At 39.9% G+C, this 20,552-nt stretch overlaps 2 protein-coding genes across 3 annotated transcripts; one reads left to right on the top strand and one right to left on the bottom strand.

Annotated features, from left to right (window-relative positions):
- Positions 1 to 27: 27 nt before the first annotated feature.
- Positions 28 to 19,638, bottom strand: vwa11 (von Willebrand factor A domain containing 11). 2 transcript variants are annotated; one of them, XM_062387454.1, is made up of 18 exons: positions 19,453 to 19,638; positions 8,693 to 8,885; positions 7,792 to 7,928; positions 7,552 to 7,696; positions 7,273 to 7,366; positions 6,412 to 6,540; positions 5,642 to 5,828; positions 5,378 to 5,547; positions 5,077 to 5,189; positions 4,829 to 4,945; positions 4,551 to 4,724; positions 4,206 to 4,335; positions 3,922 to 4,074; positions 3,182 to 3,274; positions 2,377 to 2,648; positions 2,046 to 2,179; positions 1,191 to 1,350; positions 28 to 1,051 (listed from the first exon to the last, which is right to left on the bottom strand). In XM_062387454.1, exons 2-18 carry the CDS (start codon positions 8,876 to 8,878, stop codon positions 671 to 673), a joined length of 2,775 nt encoding a protein of 924 aa, XP_062243438.1. In that variant the 5' UTR covers positions 8,879 to 8,885; positions 19,453 to 19,638; the 3' UTR covers positions 28 to 670. The 2 variants fall into 2 exon arrangements, with proteins under 2 accessions (XP_062243438.1, XP_062243437.1); XM_062387453.1 differs by lacking the exon at positions 19,453 to 19,638 and having other exon boundaries at positions 8,693 to 9,194.
- On the top strand, positions 15,775 to 19,087 carry LOC133953349 (prostaglandin D2 receptor 2). The gene has a single exon (XM_062387233.1). It carries the CDS (start codon positions 15,778 to 15,780, stop codon positions 17,197 to 17,199), a length of 1,422 nt encoding a protein of 473 aa, XP_062243217.1. The 5' UTR covers positions 15,775 to 15,777; the 3' UTR covers positions 17,200 to 19,087.
- Positions 19,639 to 20,552: the final 914 nt, after the last annotated feature.

Genomic DNA, 20,552 nt, shown 5'->3' with positions numbered 1-20,552 from the left:
TACCATACCTGCTGGTAGCAGTCTCTGTCATTCTTGGCAATGAGATCCCAATTTTATTTAAAGGAAAGAAAGTCTTACAACAGCACTCCAACTTTATGATGTGCATTAAACAGCTTCCCCTTGAAAAACTTTATTGCCTTTGGGCAATGAATACAATTTTTATTACATTCAATTGTGTCCATAGAAAATTATTTGCTGTACGTCCATGTCTCGTGATAAATTCGGCTATAATGATGCTTATACTAACTCAGATTATCAACAGAATTTTTTCCTAATTCCCCTATATGATATCTATTTGAGCAATTTGCAAGATATGTTACAAGAAAGCAATTTAAACATTTTAATGGGTAAATCTTAGGTGCTTGGCTTCACTACACCGACCACACTGCAACCGAACACTTGCCAGAAACATTTTATTGCAAAAACATTATTATTATTTGCAGTACAACTAAGTGTTTCTCAAAGTAAACATTTTATAAGAAGTGGTTGATAAATACTTCCTTTATCAGTTGTCGTGTTTTATTTAAGTATTTTACGATGACCATCACCAGCCGAAAGTTTCCCACTATGACAGGCACCTTGTTGTAACTTATTTGGGATAATGATAACCACTGCATCCGATACCTGCAGCGAACAAACACAAAACACTGAGCCACCTGTACTGAAGCCTTTAGGTTCTCACAATAAAGGCAGACACTAGCAGGCAAAACCACAGTGACAGTGAGAAAGTTGCAGCAGGCGGGCCACCAGAACGAGCAATTGAGTGATAGCACTTCCCCACATTGCCAACATCATCTACAGCTATGAACTCAACGATCTGTGAGCAGCAGGAGGCTATGTATTTTGCTTGGATGATGGTATTCTCCAGGGGGGTATGTGTTAGGGTTCCATTACCCTTTCGCAGGGATATGCTATCTATCCCAGTGCCATTTCCGTCAGTAATGTTGGCAGAGTACTCCCATTGGAAAGGTCCACAGTCAGACACATCTTCAGGGCAGTCTTTAGCCAGCACCTCAACCACTTCACACACAGGCGGAACAAAATCTGTAATCTGGAAAGGGAAGAGAAAAATACATTTATGCATGGAAGGCAGCTAAGGGGAGAGATCTATTGATATTTTAACTTTTGACTATGTGCATCTCATATGAATATTTTCACAAACACATGGAATGCAGGATGTATCTGGTTACCTTGTTAACGACAGACAATCTGAGAATAACATAATTGGAGTCGACACCATTGGATGATCTGGCCTCTATAGTCAGAGTGACATCAGTGCCTGATGGTGTGCGGGCTGGTGGCGTAATGGTTAACGTATCATTGATGTTTCCTCCGGTTGTCAAGCTGAGGCTGTCAAGAGAAGAAAGAGAAAAATAACCCTCCTTGGTTACAGGAACTGTAATTGTGTGCAATACATTTTTTCATTTTCATGCTTTAGGGAGTGAGAGGCAGTTTGTGGCTAAGTAATGCCTTTGGGTGGTGTAATAATTCATGACTCACCCTTACCTTTACTACAGCTGATGCAGGTGGGGTGAAACTACACAGAAGTAACTTTTTTTCCCAACACTCTACAACATATTGGATTAAATTTTAACGCAGTGTTGAATCCATATAGTATGCAGTACTGCTAAACTAGGTTCTAGCATCACTGGGTTGTTTTGACCCAATGTTGGTGTTATTTATGTACTGGGCCCTGTACTACAAAACCAGATTTGTGCTAACTTGCTCGGGGGCAGGTTAAGTTGGAGAGAAGAGCTCAACCTGTATAAAAGGGAAGGACAGCCCACTGTCTTTGAGACATAATATCAGCATTCTTAGAGGATCCCATGGAGCTGGTGTGGATTGTTACAGTTAGAGCAGGACAACCACACATAGTTTAATACTTGAACCTTTAAGTAGAATTGTCCTATGACTTAGCTGATGTCTAAAATAGTCTTGTACATAACTGTACTTTCAATAAAAGTAAAGTGTCTGAAACTTTTGCTATCGCTGTTGACAGGACATTTTTTACGATGGATTTTTTTTTTTTAATTGCTTCCCCTCACCTTTTTGGGTAGGTCATGGGGAAGTCTCTGTCATTCTTGGCAATGATGGAGAAGATACCTCCAGCGCCCTGGGTCATTATATTGAATGGAAGCTCTAACGGTTTTCCTGGCTCCACGTTGCTGGACGCCACAGCCTAGAGAGAGAAAAAGGAAGGAAAGAACAAGGGAAAGAAAAAAAGATGAAGACAAGTGATGCAATTCTCGATGCATGTTGGACTTGTTTTTCAGTACTTAGACACAGTATGTTTTGGATAGCCCATAAGGTTGCTGCGATCTATCAAACAAAAGCTGCACGATGAATGGTTACACTGGTTGCCCGGAAGAGACCGACCTGGATGTTTACTTTGGACACGGACATCGCGGTGGTGGACTGCCTCATGAATTCACTTTTTGACTCTGTGTCTTTTCCGGTCAGAACGACCAAAAACTCCCCCTCCGGGACCTCATCAACAGTCACCAGGATGTTTCCATTGCCCATGTCTTTCATTTTGCTGATGTTTACAGCCTCAAGTCCAGACAAAGTTACCAGGCCAATGTTTCCCACAGTCAAGGAGGAAGGTCCTTTCTTTCCCACTACTGAAAGCAGCAGGGTGGAAGGCTGGCCTGGATTCCCAGAGAAAACAGGAAGAGAAAGCAGGTAGGTAGAATAGTTAGAAAATTTATTTTTATGGTTAAATGTGGTTGATTGTTTCACCATAAACATGATCATTTTAATCACAGGTGTTGAAAGGAAGCCTTGAATTTCATATCTCGATCAGGAATGTGATGTCAGGTTAACTAAATTTTTGCCGGTCCTTTGCACTAAAATATTATTGTGTAACATGCAATTTAGTATAACAAACATGACTTCTTTGGTCCCTTATGAGCAGGCTGTATTCACGTTGTATTACTGCTTTTCACAACTCGATGGTGCTGTTGCAGGACAATGGGGGCTCTGTCCACAGATGACACCTTTTCCACTCTTAAATACACTGAAACTTGTTTTCACTGATAACCATCACGTTTTAACTTACAAGATACAAATTTGCATATTTCATATTCTTTAAACATCAAAACCTGTTTTGTGATTAAAAAATACGTGTAGATGGTGTACAACTGTAAGCTGACGTTAAACAATCTGATTAATTGCATCTTACCTGCTTGTGGACGCCCACTCAGCACTGCATAACCTGGGTGAGGTCCCTTGAACATCTCCACAAAGTCATAGATAAACGTGATGATACTCTGACCTGGAAACATATGTTTCAGACTTTTATTCCACCCCCACACCTTAAGGATGTATTAAATTAACACAATATATTATATTATATTATACTGCATTACATTGCATGTTGCAATTTGACACTGTTCACTGTTTTGAATTTTGCATTTCACTTTTTATATCTTTTATCTTATTTATATATTTTTATTTAGATATGTTTATGTCTAAATAAATGTTATTTTGTATAAATATTAGAAAAAGTGAGTAAATAAGTAAATAGTGAATATATATATACAAATATTTTTTTTTTATTGCTTTTCTTATGTGTGTTGTATTTATTGTGTTTTTATGTTTCTATGTTTCTATGTTCATTGTATGCACCAATAACCAGAGCAAATTCCTGGTAGTTGTAAACAAACGTGGCAATAAATACCTTCTGATTCTTATCTGATTCTAAACAGCATAGTACATACAGACACACAAACAAGAAATCAGTGAATCTACCAACTGTGACTTTCAGATTCTGGAAGAAACATCATTCTTTATCAAACTTTGCATTGACCGATAGCAGAGGGAATAAATAGGCTACTGATGGGGGAAAAAAAGTGTGCAAGAGGTCACAAAAGAGCTTTTGTACTGAAAGTGCATGTGTATAGCAGAGTTGCAGTATCTGACCTGTGATTTTAACTGTGTATGGTTCCAGGCTGTTTATTAGGACCTTCCAGGTTCCTGCGCTGTGGTCATCATTGAGACGAATCCTCCTCAGGTTGCCAACTGTCTGAATGTTCCCCAGTTTACCACTGGCCTCCGAGTTGGACTGGCTCACACCTGCATTTGTTTAGCATGTCTAGTTGGTCACAGAGATCTATTCCAACAGCATTCTCAATGAGGCACAAACAACACGCTTCAAAACCGAGACTCTGACTGATGCAAACATGGCATTGAGGCAGGTGAGCTACCTGCAGGGTTGGTCAGGGAGAAAACGATAGCTTCTGTGATGTAGATGGTGACGTTTTTAATAGATTCGTCCACCATGAAGAGGAAGGTCTCCTTCTTGCCAGGGTTCACTGCTCTCTGAAGAATAGTCACCTAAGACCAGAAGACAAAAATTCATGATCTCCACTATATACCTACATACTTCTGAATCGGAAGTTTCACTGCGACTTTTCTCTCACAATTAAAGGATACACATTGCTTAAAAAATCCTTTAATCAGCATAGGAATATTCAAGCGAATATCTCAAGCCAAAATGAGCATCATATCAAGATTGTTCAGGATGAAACAGTAGAACAGCAGAGTCCTACCAGAGCTGAAGTAGATGTATCACGGATGATGCTTGTGGCCTGGGGCAGCTGATTCTTAGACACCAGGATGGCTTGGCCTCCAGAGGCCAGAGACAGGTTCTTGTATTGTTCGAAGGCTTCAGTTGCGGTGGAGCGACGGCGCCTTCGACCTAAGCTAGTCATGAAGAATGTCACCTGTAGAGATTGATGTAGAGATCAAACCTGCTGTCTTTTAAAGTTCAGTTTGTGTAAACCCACTATGTGACTGTTTGTCATGACCGGGGTTCGTCAGAGTTTACCGTTGACTTGGTGTGCCTGATGAGGGCAGTAATTGTGTCCTTGAGTTCGATGTCTTTGGCTTCAGCATCAGTGAAAACATAGATGTGGGAGCCGGATGGAGCGCCAGTCAGAGCCAACTGTAGAAAATAAATGGACCTACTCAGTGTATTCTGAATCACTACAGTCTTTTGGGCATGCATGCAATTACATTTCACCCCTAATCTATGACAATCCATGTTGCAGTATGACAAAAGCATAGCTTTAGTACCTGAATTCCTGACAGACACATCTCAGGGACATCGCCCCCTCCCTGTGGTTTGAGTTTCGCGATTTCTTCTTTCATCTTTTCAGGGTCTGTTGTTCTAATCATGGGTCCAAAATCTATAAGAAAACACAGAAGACATATAATTAAACTTAATTCTACACAAACACTGTGACTGCTAATTAATCACCAAATATAACTATTATCATAGCTATACAGTCATGCCACATAAAACAAGCAATGGAAAAGGGCTCTGATACAACTAATAGGAGACTAAACATTATCAGTGGAGAATCCGAAATTTTACCAGGGTCATTGAAGGGCACCAGGATGTACTCGGAGGGTTCATCCTGCGTTCCTTTTTTGCTGTCAATCAATTCGTTGACAACCGCCCTGGCTTCAATGATATCATCAGACATACTGCCGGTGGTGTCAACAACAAAGCATAAAACAGCTGAGCGGGCAATGCCCATCAATCTGTGAGAGAGAAAATATATTATAAAAATTTACAACCGTTTTCTTCTTATTAATGTACAACAAGTAGATATCTTTTCATATCTCATCAATATACCTAAGGAATTCTTTATCCCCGACAGCTAAGCGGAGGTTCTCCAGTAGCTGGACACTTGCAGATGTGGCTATATTCACAGCAGTATTGTGGAGGCCCACGTTGTCAAAGCGTCGCTCACATTTGTTGATGCCACCGCGGGGAACTATATTGCTGGTCAGGTCACTTGCACCTCCATGACTACATTTACCTGGCACAGGACAGAAGGGACAGTTAGAACTTGTGGGCCTGTGCAGGGAGCTTTTACTACTTTGTACATTTAATTAGTCTGTCTTGTTCTCTCAGTAGGACAAATCAGATTTTAAATAATGAGTAAACATTGGGGCAACTTAAATTCCAGGAGTACACATCAAATGTTGGTGTATAGGTTAACCATGTTATCTTAATTATCTACAGAGGGTAAAGGAATAGTTAAACATTATAGGAAATACACGTATTTAACAAGCCTGGATGCCAGACGAACTTAGCCCCGCCCACAACTGAGTATGACAACGTCAGGCTAGTCTTTAACAAGAGTTAGACCAAAACAGTAAAATCACTCCTACTCTCTGCATAATTAAATATGAAACTTGTACAATCCCACTTCGATGGAAATAATCACTCCAGTGTATGGATTTTTGTTTTAAATGGTATAATTTTATTAATCAAATCACTCTAAAAGAAAACTAAACCAGCAAATGTGCTTAAAACGTACCCTATAGAACTATCACTTGTGTTTCTTATTATTAGTAATGTATTTGAATATGGTTCAGACATATGATGGTCACTGTTACCTTGAGGCTTGGATGCATAGAAGACTCCCAAGTAGCCTGATGTGAGTTTCATTTCTCGTTGGATGCTGGGGAGGATGGAGTTGGGGCAATTTCCCTTTTCACAGTCACTGCAGGTCGCGGTGTACAAATCTACACAAGCAAAGTGCAAATAAGATCAGGGATAAAAAGGAATTAAGTTCCGACCAAGGGAAATAGACATTGCCTCATTTAATAACTCGCTGCCTTCATTTGCACAGTGAAATGATTGTAATTCCTTTTGTTTGTCAAGCGTTACCTAATTTTTTCAATTGAAATAATTCATACATCCAGGTAGCAATACAATAATTACCCGGCTAATAATTGACTGATACCTATTACTTCCACGATTGTCTTTCTGTATGTGGAATGCATATATATATAATGCGAACATGTCATTGCCTTCACAATTGATATGGGTTTTATCAATGGCCCAGGGAAATTTGGTGCGATTTGAAGTCATGATAAATGTTATATTAATAAATAGGTATCAGTGCCCTGTAGCAGTCAGTGGGAGGGGCAGTGTGCCGAGCTGATGATTTTAGATTTTTTTTATTTCACCATATCAGACTGCAATAGACAGACATGGCTGTTACAGGTGCTGATCTCCGTCATGGCAGCAACATTAACAGAATAAGCTATAATAACAGCAAAACATTTGTCTTGTAACTGTGTCACTGCTTATCAAAAAAATAAAAACACAAACACTTAAGTCTATTGATATGCTTTCAGATGGAGTTCACCCAGTTTTTCCATTAAATGACTATTACCTACTTCACAAGCTCATATTGAGCATAGACACAGTTCCCCTGTGAGTATAATAAGTTCACAAGCTTGTACACAGACCTGCCAGGTTTTCAAGTGGCAGATCTGGACGTATGAGGTTGATGTACGGCTCGCTGTGTCCCAGCTCCACCCAGTTACTGTGGCTGTAAAAGTCCTGGAAAATACATGAAAATACACACATTAACCCATTTGTACATATAGGCAGGTTTCATATTCAGTATTTATACACACAGTCAAATTAACAGTAAGATCTTTTCTTTTTTCTTGTAGTTTCTATATTCTCTTTTTTCTGCCTCCCATTTTGTCTCTCAACTTCTTTATGCGTCATTACTCTCCCACCTGTAGTGTGTGAAGGATGCTTCCCAGTGTTTCTCTGGCAGCCTGGAAGTTCTCCTTGCGAATGTTCGCCTTAATGGCCACCATGCCCTCTGTGATAAGGCCACGACCCTCTAGGAATGCCTCTGAGTTGAAGTGGTGTGGAGCACTGGAAATATTGTTTTTTACAAGAAATAACACATTGGAAGCTTTGTCACACACGCTTTTGCATTATTTTATCATTCTTATTAACTGTTTATTTACCTGTTGACAAAGTCACGGTCTACCAGTCCATTCTGGGTGTAGATTTCTTGAAGTGCAGAGCGAAACTTGGCTCCTGACACTTGTCCTGTCGCTGTGGGTCCGAGACAGGCCTGAACCAGCTCTTCAGGAGAGGAACCCTGGAGGCAGAAAAGACCATTCGTTCCATCAATGCAGCCACGCAGAGGGTATGGTAAAATTGTTTGAAAATTGGCCAATCACTTGTGCAAAATATGAAGCCCATAAGCCTGAGCTACATTCCATGCTTTCATGACTTTTGTGAGAAGCTACAACCAGCAGCTATTATCCTGCCTTTCTCCATAGGTCACAAGATCTTCATGCTTTGTCTAGCTACACTGTTGATTGGTTCCTTCCGAAATATGATATGGGACAAACCACCACATAAAATATGTCCAGTGCCATATTCCCCTGTGGTAGTGGGGGATGGTCAGCGTCGGCTGCATGAGGGAGGGAGTGGGGATGGGGTTCTGGGATCGGTGCCAGGGAGTGAGTCTTATTGTACACAGGTGTTCCAGTTCAACTACTGACTCTTTCCTCTTTATCAGCAGAAGCAGGCTGGGGCGATCACCAGGAGCCAGATCCCTCCTGGACTCCGTTAACACTAGGCTGAAAGCTAGTCGCTGTATGTTTGTGATGAGTTTATGTTTGTTGAGATGCAGGTGTGAGCGAATAAACAACGCTATTGAAAGACACCTACCTGCTTCCCCTGTTTCCCTGACGAGGAACTCACGGTAACACAGAGAAATTGTTACATCCCCTTTTTGCTTTATACGGTTAATTTGACATAGCAAACAAGTATATTAAAATGTGGATAATGTCTATATGTGTATGTCTGAGAGTTCATGGTTGTGCAGGTTGTGACTAGGTATATCTTCAATCCTACCGTGGGTTTGAACTGGTGTCCGGCTTCCTCGATTACTATCCGACAAGCCTTGGTCACTTCTTGCAACAGAGCCGTTCCAGTAATGTTGACATGAGAGGAGATTCCACTCCCGCCGGAGAGAAAGGCCACAGTGGAACTTGCTAACAGGGCCAAGCCGAGCAGTGCTACTCGAAGCACTGACCTCATGATTAATCTGTAATCAGAGAAGGTCATAATCAGGCTTGATCAGTCAATGGGAAATGCTGTTATTGTCGTTTTGTTAAATTAAGCCATGTATAAACTAGAATTACCACATTGCGGGTGTATAACTCTGCCAAGCAGTGCCCACTCTAATGTAATCAATTTATTTTTCAGTCCAAGTGACAACTGATGAAAAGATGTATTTTGAATCCACCGTGAACTTTGACTATCGAAATCAAATCAGTTAATCAGCGGATCATAGAGATTTGTGCCAGATTATATGAAATTCAGGCAGTCCTAATTTATCTCATTCACAGTTACATGAGGTCACTGTGACCTTGACATTTGACCTCCAGTCACCAAAATCAATTCTATTCATCAAAATCATCAAAATTTGAAGACATTCCCTCAAGCTGATCATGTTAAAAAAAAATACTGTGTGAGGCCACCATGACCTTTATCATTCATTTTTGTACCGAAATCAAGGGATTTAATCCTTGAGTTCAAGTAAGTATTTTTGCTAACTCTGAAAGTATTTGTGGTTTGCGTTCCACGTGTGTGTCAATGGATGAATGGCAAAACTGAACTGTAAAGCGCTTTGAGTGATCATCAAGACTAGAAAAGCGCTATATACATGCAGACCGTTTACCAAATTCTAATCAGATCCAAATGAACATTTGCACCAATTTTGAAGAAATTCGCTCCAGGATGCTTAAGATATTGCGTTCACGAGAATGGGATGGACAAACAACCTGAAAAAGATATTATGTCCCCGGCTACTTGCTCTCACTGGTGCAGAGGCATAAAAAACACAACGTTTAGATCCTGCAACAGTCTGGTTTACGGGAAATATAACATCACGATGATGAAAATACTCAGTAAAAAAATCTTTTAGTTGTTAGCCACAATAAAAAATTTGTAAGGGAGGTGAGAAACCAGTTTATACATACAGCATACTGGTAATGGTGACTTGGATGAGCTATGTCTGTCTGCATTCTTCCAACAACCTGGTGCTTTTCACTGAATAATTACATTTTCTATTTGAGCCACTATGAGATTATTTCTTAACCCGACACTATGTGCAGAGATTCCAGAAATATATTGTAAATATCATAATATTTGATTCTTTAACTGGATTTTTTTAAATATTGGAAGATGTTGACTGGAATGAACAAATATCAAGTTTGAAATACAATTATAACTTGATTTATTTTTGTAATGATATCTTCAGAGAAAGGCAGCCTCACCATCTGTCTACAGCTGCATATGTACAGTATCACTATATTTGTCATTATTTGTAAACTTACTGTATATGAATTTAATAAATATGTGATAAACTGTGTTTCCTATAAAGGAACCTTGCAGTTTATTCTTGTCACTACACTGCCTCCACAGCATTACACATGAGTGTTCATATAAAAGTGCCCTCATCTCAATGTGATAGTCGTTGACTAATACTCTGGAACAAGCATGACTTCAACCAGTTGAGATTACAGTACATTCTAGAAAGTGCATACCTCCCCAAGACCTTACATTCCTTTTAAACTCAATCAATCTGCTAAAATGTTCACACACTCATCAAGGGTCATTAATTATTTTTTAGACCAAAATCTCACAATATCAAGGAAAGAGATACAAATTCTGGATCTGCACCCTGATCCAGATACATACCAACATTTAATTGTATTCTTCCCGGACACAAACCACATCCTTCCACCAAGTTTCGTGGTGATTCTTCCTGTAGGTTTTTCTGTAATCTTGCTCAAGCACAAACAAACCACGTTTGCTTGTGTTGTTCCACATTGCGTCATATTCCAAAATCCAGTTAATTATAATGATATGAGTCTGAGTGGTGGTGTTTAAGAAAGATGGCGTCACCTCCGGTTTATAGTCTTTAGATGCGGAACCAAAATTCTCCCACAAAAATGTCTCCAGAAGTCATTGTAGGTCGAATTTCAATATATATATATATAAAAAAAAAAAATCCCACAAACTGTTCCACTATTATCTAAAACATGCACGTTTCCTTTAAAGCCAGGGACTATTATATTAAGATCGATGACACGTCTCCACTTCTTGCCACTATCTAGAGATTAGACTAAAGAATCCCGGATATAAGAGCATTGCCATCTTGCATATTTGGAGCCAGAGTGTGTGCAGTAGTGATCAGGGGATTGAGATATGGTATAGAGGGGGTGCCAATACACACACTTAACCAATCCAGAGCCAGTCTCAGCTGTCAATCATAATGTTTCACCCCATTTTATAGCAATAGAAAGTGGGATAAGAATGACTTAAATGACCGAAACCATCTTTGAGATATAAATGTTTTTGACATGAACTTTGCTACTGTTTGTTTGTTTTTTGGGGAGCTGTCATGTTGTCCAGGTTTATACCCAGACTATGGTTTTAGCATGCAATCAGGTATATTAATCGGTCAATTGTTTTAAGTGAAGTCAACCGGATGGTGACAGAGAATTTTTTTTTAACCAAGAAACCAAACCCATCCTCTTTTTTTAGCTTTGCTCTGAGATACAATGTCTGTACAGTGTGTCATTGTGGATATTACAACACAGTCTGAAAAGTCACGGGAACTAGTTCACACAAGTCCATCCTTGGTATGTTGATGTAGAGCAGACAAGGTTGTTTCACACATATCATATTTCAGTCTCTTCGACTTCCTTATCTCTTTCTTTTGCTTATGAGATTTTGCTGTGTCTCGCTCTGTTTCCTGTACCTGTCTGAACTGATACATCTGCGAACACTGCATCCATCTTCACGCTCATCCACTCGTAAGAAATCTAATCAGTTGGCGGGGTGGAGCAACAAGGAGGTGTGTATGTGAACAGGAATCATTTGTAAGATTCTCACTTTTCCCCCTCCACTGTGAGTGTCACCACATCTAGGTGAGTGTAATCTAAACCTCTAATTTAATGAAGTTTACAGGAGCGTGATGATTGAATGTGGTTGTGATGACAAAAGCTATTTATTATCCTACAGTGGTGTTTTCTTACCAAGCCAGAAATGTACACAGTCTAAATAACATTGTGTAATTGAGACATATTCCTGACTTCCTTGTTACAATTGCTACATACTATAACACATTTTTGGGGGTTGTTAATGCGAGTTATCATATTATAACTTGTAATGTTTCAGCGTTAAACAAGATAAATAACAGGAAAAGGTTCTTGTTTTATCATTAGTGACATATTTTATAATTTAATGACAAACCCAACGCGATACCAATCGATTTTTCTGGCATGGCAGCAATATGCTTCCTCAGCATTGCTATTGCATCTAATAGGGATGCTGACTTTTCTTGGTTTTGATCCAATTCTTCAAGTGTTTTGTTTCGGTTGTTGGCTTTTAATGACACTCTATATCAGTGGTCACCAACTTTTTTGAGCCCAAGTTCACTTTTTCATTCCAAACGTAAACCGAGATCTACCACCCTGATATATTCCAAGAAACACACTTAGGAGGGTCATATTTATTCTTTTTTTTCAATTGCTGTTAAAAGCTGAATGTACGAGCATAAATAAATACAAAGAAGGGCAGTTATGCAACTTTGGATCGACAGTGAAGACTGCAAGATCGACCTGTAGATCGAGCTCTACCAGTCAAGTGGTTGACTGGTCACACAAGTCTGACCAACCCGTCGATCATGATATACGGGTTGGCGACCGCTTCTTTATATTTTATTTGTATTATGTTTCATTATGCATTTACATTTCTTATTGTTAATATTTGTTTTTTTGTTGTTGTTATTGTAGGACTCTTTTTCCATGATGCACCAATACTCCAACAGGTTTATTTGGTTTATTTAGTTATATGTTCATTTTAATTTTACATTTGACTGACATACAGCATTCTTCTTTTGATTTTAATAGTAGAAGTTCAGCTTTTAACTTCATATTGTGTATGCACTCAGTTGCCAATTTATTTTGTATATCTGGACAAAAGAAATTTTGGATCGGTTTATGGACCTCATAAAACCTGTATTTGAAGGTGCTGTTAAAATTGTATTACACTCCACTCTCAGCTTCTAATATTTTATAAACAACATTTATATAACTGAAAATGATAAAAAGTTGCTAGGTGTTCTGAATAAACTGGCAACTTACTCAAAAGTGAGTTGCCAGCACCTAAAATAGCAAAGTTAAACACAAATAGAAAGAGCCAAATGTCCTTATAATGATAATTCCAACAATAGGGGTTCTTCTGTCAATGTGAACATATGCACAGGTAAATCCACACAACTCTCTATTCATGAAATTGAAAGTATTAATTAATTGATTCAACAGCGTAGAGCATCGGTTGAGCTGCTGAGTGTCTAACTTTGACCTTCATTATTCCTCTGTACTGCTCAGTACTTCCCACATCTGCCTCTCATACTGTGGTTATTCGAAATATTAGTGTTTTATTTTAAAGGCAACTTTCACGCCAAGATGGTAGAAATGCATTTATTTTCCAGGTACAACTATTCACTGCAGTGAACAGTTGAGTCATGTCAGCATTGTGTCATGGATATCTTTACTCACATGTCTGTATTCATGTGCATACACGGTGCAGTGTTGACCTCATCCAGACAGTATGTGTGGGGATGTGACTTAGTTACCAAGGCGATGGCTGTGTACTATCAGCATTTAATGATAACATTCAATTTGAGAGTCAAATTTTTGTCAGCTCTACTTAGTGATAACTAGATGGTTTTTCTTTCATTTGATTCTGAAGTAGAAAACTGAACTAATAGAGCACAACTTGTTTTTAATGCTATTGTATCATAAAGTAGTCTCTGTGTGTCAGTTAAGAACCACATGCATGTAACACCTTATCCAATCTGCTAATGTTACTGTTAATGCCACTGTCAGAAAAATACCAACATATCCTCAAACCCAAACAATCATCTGAGGGCATATATACCCTTAGATATGACCAATGGGAGTATAGCAGTGACGCGCACTTGTTGTGATGTTAACACAACCGACGAGGCAGCTGAGGTTGTGGAACAGTCACCGTTTGGATACCTTACGATACTACGTAACTATGGGTTATAATGGGAGGACAGTCTCACATACACACTTTTAACTTCTAAACTAGCTCTGTCACTCAAGTTCACTTGTACATATTAGCCCCTTTAGCATAGAAACTGGTTCTCCGCTTTGACATCTTTTTCCCAGTTAGAATTTTCTCAGTTAACAGTGTCACATACATTTAAAACTAAGAATCTCAGTAGGTCAGGCCTCACAGTTATGCTTGTTTCAAAGCTAATGCCCATTATGTTAATCGACTTATATAAAGATGGACGACATGCTCCCCCAAAGTGAAGCCAAAGCATCTTAATCGCCACCTGGTGGATTGATGCAGTATAGGTCATGAATCCTGCTGTCTCCATGTAGGTGGATGGGAAGTAGACAGATTAAGGTTTCTGCAATTTTACATAGTTGTCACACTGATGTATGTCCCTGTTCAACTATGTTTGATTTGAAGTAGTTATTAAATGGGTGAAACGTCTTGATTGACAGCTGCGACTGACCTATGATTGGTCGAGTGTGTCTATCAATAGACCTCGTCACTGTGCATTTCCTTGCCCCCATTTGCCACTGCACAGATTGTCTTCAAATATGCAAGATGGCAGCCTTCATATCCTGGATATTTTTGGCTGTTTACTTTGTATCAGTTTATTGTTTTATTTCTGACTTATTATTTTCTTGGTGACAGACAGAGTTCAGTTACATCCCCTAAGCTGTGGGAACACTCTGAGGGGCTTTCCAGTGGGTGATAGGGCAATTCTATTTCTATGTTTACTCTGAACAGACCTAAGTGTTAATATCCAAAAATATTATTATGATGAAATATGTTACATATGTCAATGACCTTTTTTAACATGTCTAAGAGGAGACGATAATGAGAAGGCGCTGACGTCTTTAAACACTGGGACTTTATCAACATTCGATGTTGTTCACAAGAATAATATAATTTGAAATAAAAAAACCTTACCATCAGGCCACAATAAGTACCGACACTCACTTACTAGAACTTAACAATGAAAGCAATAGGGATTTAGAGAAAGAAACAAGCTGAAGTTTGGAGCTATTCTCTTCCCTGAGAGCCTGAGAAAAAAAATTGATGCTTTACCAGAGGCGAAGCAATGTTATCATTAAATAGCTGGTTAAAAAAACAGACCACAAACTTGGGCAACTTTAGTGATTTCAAAACTTTCTGTTTTCGGGAAGTATCAAATCCCATGTTCTTGATTGGTTTAAGATACTTTTTCAAATCCGAAAATCATTTTCATTCCATGCCTGAATGTGTTCATTGAATGATACCATCAAACCTCCGGACCACGGTCATCTGCAAAGCTGCATTCTCTTTCATCCAGCCTGCAGTGGGTTTCATCAGTTAAAGTATAGTTTAAAAATATATCAAAAGTTGACTTAAGTAGTTATGTTTTCGTTTTCTTTGACTGCTATACTATTATTCCCGGGCTTGCAGTCAACTAAAACGTGACGAAATTTGCAGGGTGACTGATAACAAACAACAATCATATTTGTTAAATATAAATACCTGACAAAAGTGTTAGATTGAGAAATCTTACCACAGATAATACTTAAATGCTCACAACAGCCAGCTGATATCTAAGCTATGAGATTGAATGGCTCGCCTAAGTATGTGTAGTTACTCAGGAGCTGGTATGTGGTTGGTGGCAACAGGCGTCAGCATGCTCTTTTCCCAAATAGAAGATAGTTTTTCATTTGCCATCCTCTTAGTGCAGTTTTCCCTACAGTTTCCTCGGCAGCAAAGTGCATTTATAAACATGATCTTCTAATTTAACCATAGTCTGGAAAAAAGGAGTGGTTGTTTATCTGACTTATGAGCACCAGCTTTGGATCAGTTCTCCATAAATGGGTCTCCTTGTCTCTGTTTTTTCTTTCAGAGCACAGATGTCAAACGCAACAAGCGGAGGGCTCTTCTGCCCCCTGCTGCAAGACATGCGGAATCACAGCCTCAACAACAACAGCATGGCCAATATGGTGGTGGTTTGCTTCCACGGTCTGGTCTCCTGCCTCGGGCTTCTGGAGAACGCTCTGATCCTCTGGGTGCTTGGCTTCCGCCTTCAGCACCGCACCGTCACCTCCGTCTGGGTGCTCAACCTAGCCCTGTCTGACTTCCTAGCCACCCTGAGCCTCCCCCTCTTCGCTTCTTACTACTACCACCTCCACAGCTGGGAGCTCGGCCACGCACTCTGCAAGACACAGGCTTCCATCTTCTTCATGAACATGTTTGTGTCAGCCTTCCTGCTGGCCGCAATTTCACTCGACCGCTTGCTTCTCGTAGTCAAGCCAGTGTGGAGCCAGAATCATCGGGCAGTGTCAGGAGCATGGAAGGTGTGTGGATTAGGTTGGTTATGGGCTGCACTGAACACAATACCTTATACGGTGTTTCGCTCAGTAATTCAGAAACAGGGTGAGGGGAATTTGTGCTATCATAACTTTGCTCTGATTTCGTCCTCTCAAGCCACTTTGGAGAGAGACTGCGAAGTGAGACAGGCGGCAACAGCCATCTCCAAGTTGCTGCTGGCATTCCTCTTTCCCTTGGTGGTGATTGCAGGGAGTTATGTCCAAATAGGTCTCAGCCTGAGGAGCAGGAGCAGGATGAGGAAGCAGAGCACCACCAGACTAACTGATGCCCTGATCATGTCAAGCAAAGGCCGAGCATCAGGAGCTACAGACACAACAACTAACATCATCCTCAAGCCTCCGTCCTCCAGTCCAACTTTAGCTTCGACGCCAGCTACCATGTCCGCCACCGTCTCTAATCAGACCAATTGGGGCCAGCTGTCCCAGAGCTTCATCAAAATGGTGACATTTGTGATCACTGCATTTGTACTGTGCTGGGCTCCCTATCACATCGTCTGCATCATTGAGCTTACGGCACATTACTGGAGGAAGAATCTCAAAGTGGTGGAGTTGGGGCTTCCCCTCGCTACAACCCTCGCATTTTTGAATCCGGTGTTGAACCCCATTCTGTACGCCTTCAGCTGTCCACACTTCTGCGTGAAGATACGACAGAGTCTGGGAGCAGTGTTTGACGGACTGGTAGAAGAGGACGGAGGGTTCTTAGTCGCTCAAGGGAAGAGCATAAGAGCTCAGATAAGGCGGAGAAGCAGTCGAGATGTGAGCCCTGCAACACCAGGGTCATCATCACCCTGTAAATCATCTGTCATCCGACCTGCCTTCCCTCAGCCTTTGGACTCTGAAAACCTTGAAGATCATCAAATGGATAAAACAGGACAAGATTCAAAAATAATGATGGAGCAAAGCTGAGGTCCCATTTGCTTTTTGGTTTATATTTGTGTTAATTTCATGATGTATCTTAATTCATCTATAATCTTTGTAAAATCCTGTGAAGTAGGTACAAGCATTCCAAAGAAATCATGTTTATTTAAAAGTAATTTTCTGATATTTTTTTAATGCAAATTCTTATGTAGTTTAACCTCTTCGGGCCCCTTTAGAGTTCTCAATTGAAATGAGAAAAAAAAAATCGATGGTAAGGTTGTAAACTCTGGGGACACCAGTACTTATGGAAAATCTGCTGTTGTAGATTGAGTGCCCATGCTATGCCCCTTCTGGCCATCAGAGAGCAGTATAGCCCTGATTGCTTACACAGACATGAAATTATACGGTAGGATTATGCTTTTCAGGTCCTGTAATCCAGGAGCTTTTAAATCTGAACAGCCTAACGTCAGGCCACCTTTCTGAGTGATTGGATTTCATCATGTCTGATATTCATTTTGATTGACTGTCTCACTGCCGCCGCCACAATCGTCTGGTTCCATCAGACTCAATTTGAAACACGTGGCCACACAGGCCGAGGTGTAATTTAGGCCAGAGCAACAACAGGATTGCCATGGAGGTAGTTGTAATTTGGTGAGAATATCGGAGGGAAGAATATAAAAACAGTGCAGGATTAAACCTTAACAGGTCAGACTGAGAAAGTTCAACTTCCCTCTCAATCATTCAGTTCCAGCAGATTATCTTTCTCTGTCTCTCTCTCTGTCTTTTCATACGTTGAAATGTGTTAGATGTGAAACCTGTTCATTGCAGAACAAGAGTATACTGAAAATGTTGTTTGTTTTTTTGTACATTTCTATGCCACGTGGAGGACCTAAGGTAGAATATTATTAAAGCTGGAGAGGGTCATGCTTTTGTAAAAAAGACAAACACAAGATCAAGCTCCCCCCTGACTACCCCAACAATTATCATACAGGGGGTCAGAGGAATCAGGGGATATGTATCTGAGACAAAACCAACAAACCAGTGCCAGTTAACTAAATTAAATAAATCTTAAAATGTCATGGTGTCATTCAGAAAACTTCTCCATGTATGTAAAGATACAAGTAAACCGAGGTTATTTCTGAGAAAAGTGAGATCACAAACGATGGAGCCACAGAGATTAAATACAGCGCTGCGGAAAAACAGTTTGTACAGATGAGAGATAAGGAAGGAATAGGTGGAGGGGGGGGTGGTGTGGAGTATTGCTTGGTTTAATGCACTGCCACAGTACTTATAGCTGACAGATGCTAGCTGGAGATTTAAGAAGACCACTTGTTGTTGATAAAAAGTTTTCTTCTGCATAACAGAGGTAGAGAGTGACTCATTTTCATCATCACAGTTCAGGTTCTTCCAAATTATTATAAAAATTTAAAGAAACAAAAAACACATTGTTGCGCAATGAACGATGTGGGTTTTAAACTTTTGGACTTTGTGACTCCTTAATCTTTCAATATAAACAGCGAAGAGATGGTGAACGGCTGTGGCTGCAGGAGGTGGAGTGAATTCTCCACCAACCAGAAGGTCTGAGTTCAATCCCCTTGCAGGTTTTGAAGTGGTGAAGTGACCTGAGGAGAAACACTGAACCCCAAATGTCCCATGATGGCTGTGCCAGCAGTGTGTGTGTGTGTGTGTGTGTGTGTGAGAGTGGTGTTTGATGGAGAAAGGGTTGCACATAGTTGAACTGTATGAATGTGTGTGTGTGAATAGGCTGAATAGCAAAACTGTACTTCAAAGCACTTTGAGTGATGACTTTGATGACTTCTTCAACAGCAGCTGTGTTTGTTATGTCAATGCAAACTGAGTGAAACACAACGGTTAACCGTTGACATGATGACACGCTACTACCCATGAGTACTCTGTAGTCATTACTGCAATATGACACGAGTAGTCTGTCATCATTAATATGTTATTGTATGGGAACTTAGTTTACAGCAAAGTATGTAAATAATTTGCTCATATAAAACAGTTATTTCTCTTGTTTATGACAGAAGTATTTTCTTGTTTTGCATTTGTGACTTAAGGTCCAATATTTAACAAACAGGTTAATACTTTATACTTTACATATAAAGCTAGATTTAACATTACACCATCAACACTCAGAGAGTTTCATAATTCCTGATTCTGTTAAAAGGAGATAACTTAGCTGAAGAAAATAACCGTCTTCGTATGAAATTAACAGATACTATTTTAGTTAAAGCAACAGAAATGAATAAGTCAACTTGTGAATCTCAGTGTTCTACTCACCCCAGAGCTCTCAGGTCCTGTTCTTGATTCAGGTTTGTGAAGAAATTTCGATAAAAAATATGTTGTTTGCTGTCAGATTGTAAAAAGTTGGGATATCTTAGATGATGACCTCAACTGCTTATTGGTTTCTGTGTCAGTGCAGGCAGAGACCGTAACTCTTCTTAGTTACAGCACATGCAACTGTTTGTGAACTTTCTGTGCTGCTGTGCAAGTAAATACTTGGTGCAAAGGAAGTGGGAGTGAATGTGGTAATTTTTTCGGGACAGTGAACCAGTAGCGTTGTCAGACATATTCATTTGGGTGGTTTCAATGTGGGCATGATCCAAAGGAGAAAGTGATCTGTGGCTTAGCCACCACTGTTTTTACTCTCATTAAAGCATTAGACGCGCTATAACGTTGCTTGGCAGCATTTAATAGAAATTATTATAATCAAATTATTGCCTCATTTCATGCCACAATGACCGATAACAAGACAACACAACTATGGCATTTAAAAAGGTCTTGTTAGTAAAGTTTATTTGCACTTGAACATAGTGAAAGCATGCCACTTATAAAAACGAATTAAACATCACTTAATCAATAAAACTGCACCAGTGTGAGACATACCACAGACTTGAACCCGTCTCACACTTCACATTCCTTAGACCTACCTGTTGACTCTTGTTCGGCTCCTCATTTAACCCTCCTTAGCTATTAATGTACTGCTACATTTCCTGCCCTACATGTTCTCATTTAGGAAAAAGCATGTCAGACGCATATGTCCCATCAGACCTAAGCAGGAGTATTATCCTACACCTCATACATCATGCTGTACGTGCAGCGATGTGTGCTAAGTCTTTGTGTTAGTACGCGCACTGCACAAGGGCCATATGGTGGATGTAATAAACAATGGGGAACACTATAAAGTGCAGAGGATTGAGGCCGAGAGTACATAAGCATCAGAATAGACGAGAGAGAGAGAGAGAGAGAGAGAGAGAGAGAGAGAGAGAGAGAGAGAGAGAGAGAGAGAGAGAGAGAGAGAGAGAGAGAGAGAGAGAGAGAGAGAAATGAATAGAGGATTACGGGAGATGTCGTATACATAGACAGAAAATAGTGTCAAG

This window comes from Platichthys flesus, chromosome 5 (assembly GCF_949316205.1).
Source record: "Platichthys flesus chromosome 5, fPlaFle2.1, whole genome shotgun sequence".
NCBI lineage: Eukaryota > Metazoa > Chordata > Actinopteri > Pleuronectiformes > Pleuronectidae > Platichthys > Platichthys flesus.
Note: the sequence above shows the minus strand (reverse complement) of the source record. Positions and strands in the feature narration are given on the sequence as shown.

Coding starts and splice junctions, on each gene's coding strand:
- LOC133953349 (XM_062387233.1), top strand. CDS start 15,778: ATGGGTCTCCTTGTCTCTGTTTTTTCTTTCAGAGCACAGATGTCAAAC.
- vwa11 (XM_062387453.1), bottom strand. CDS start 8,905: ATGACCTTCTCTGATTACAGATTAATCATGAGGTCAGTGCTTCGAGTA. Junction 4,946..5,076: donor TGTGTCTGTCAGGAATTCAG/GTACTAAAGCTA, acceptor TATTTTCTACAG/TTGGCTCTGACTGGCGCTCC. Junction 2,180..2,376: donor TGTCCAAAGTAAACATCCAG/GTCGGTCTCTTC, acceptor TTCTCTCTCTAG/GCTGTGGCGTCCAGCAACGT.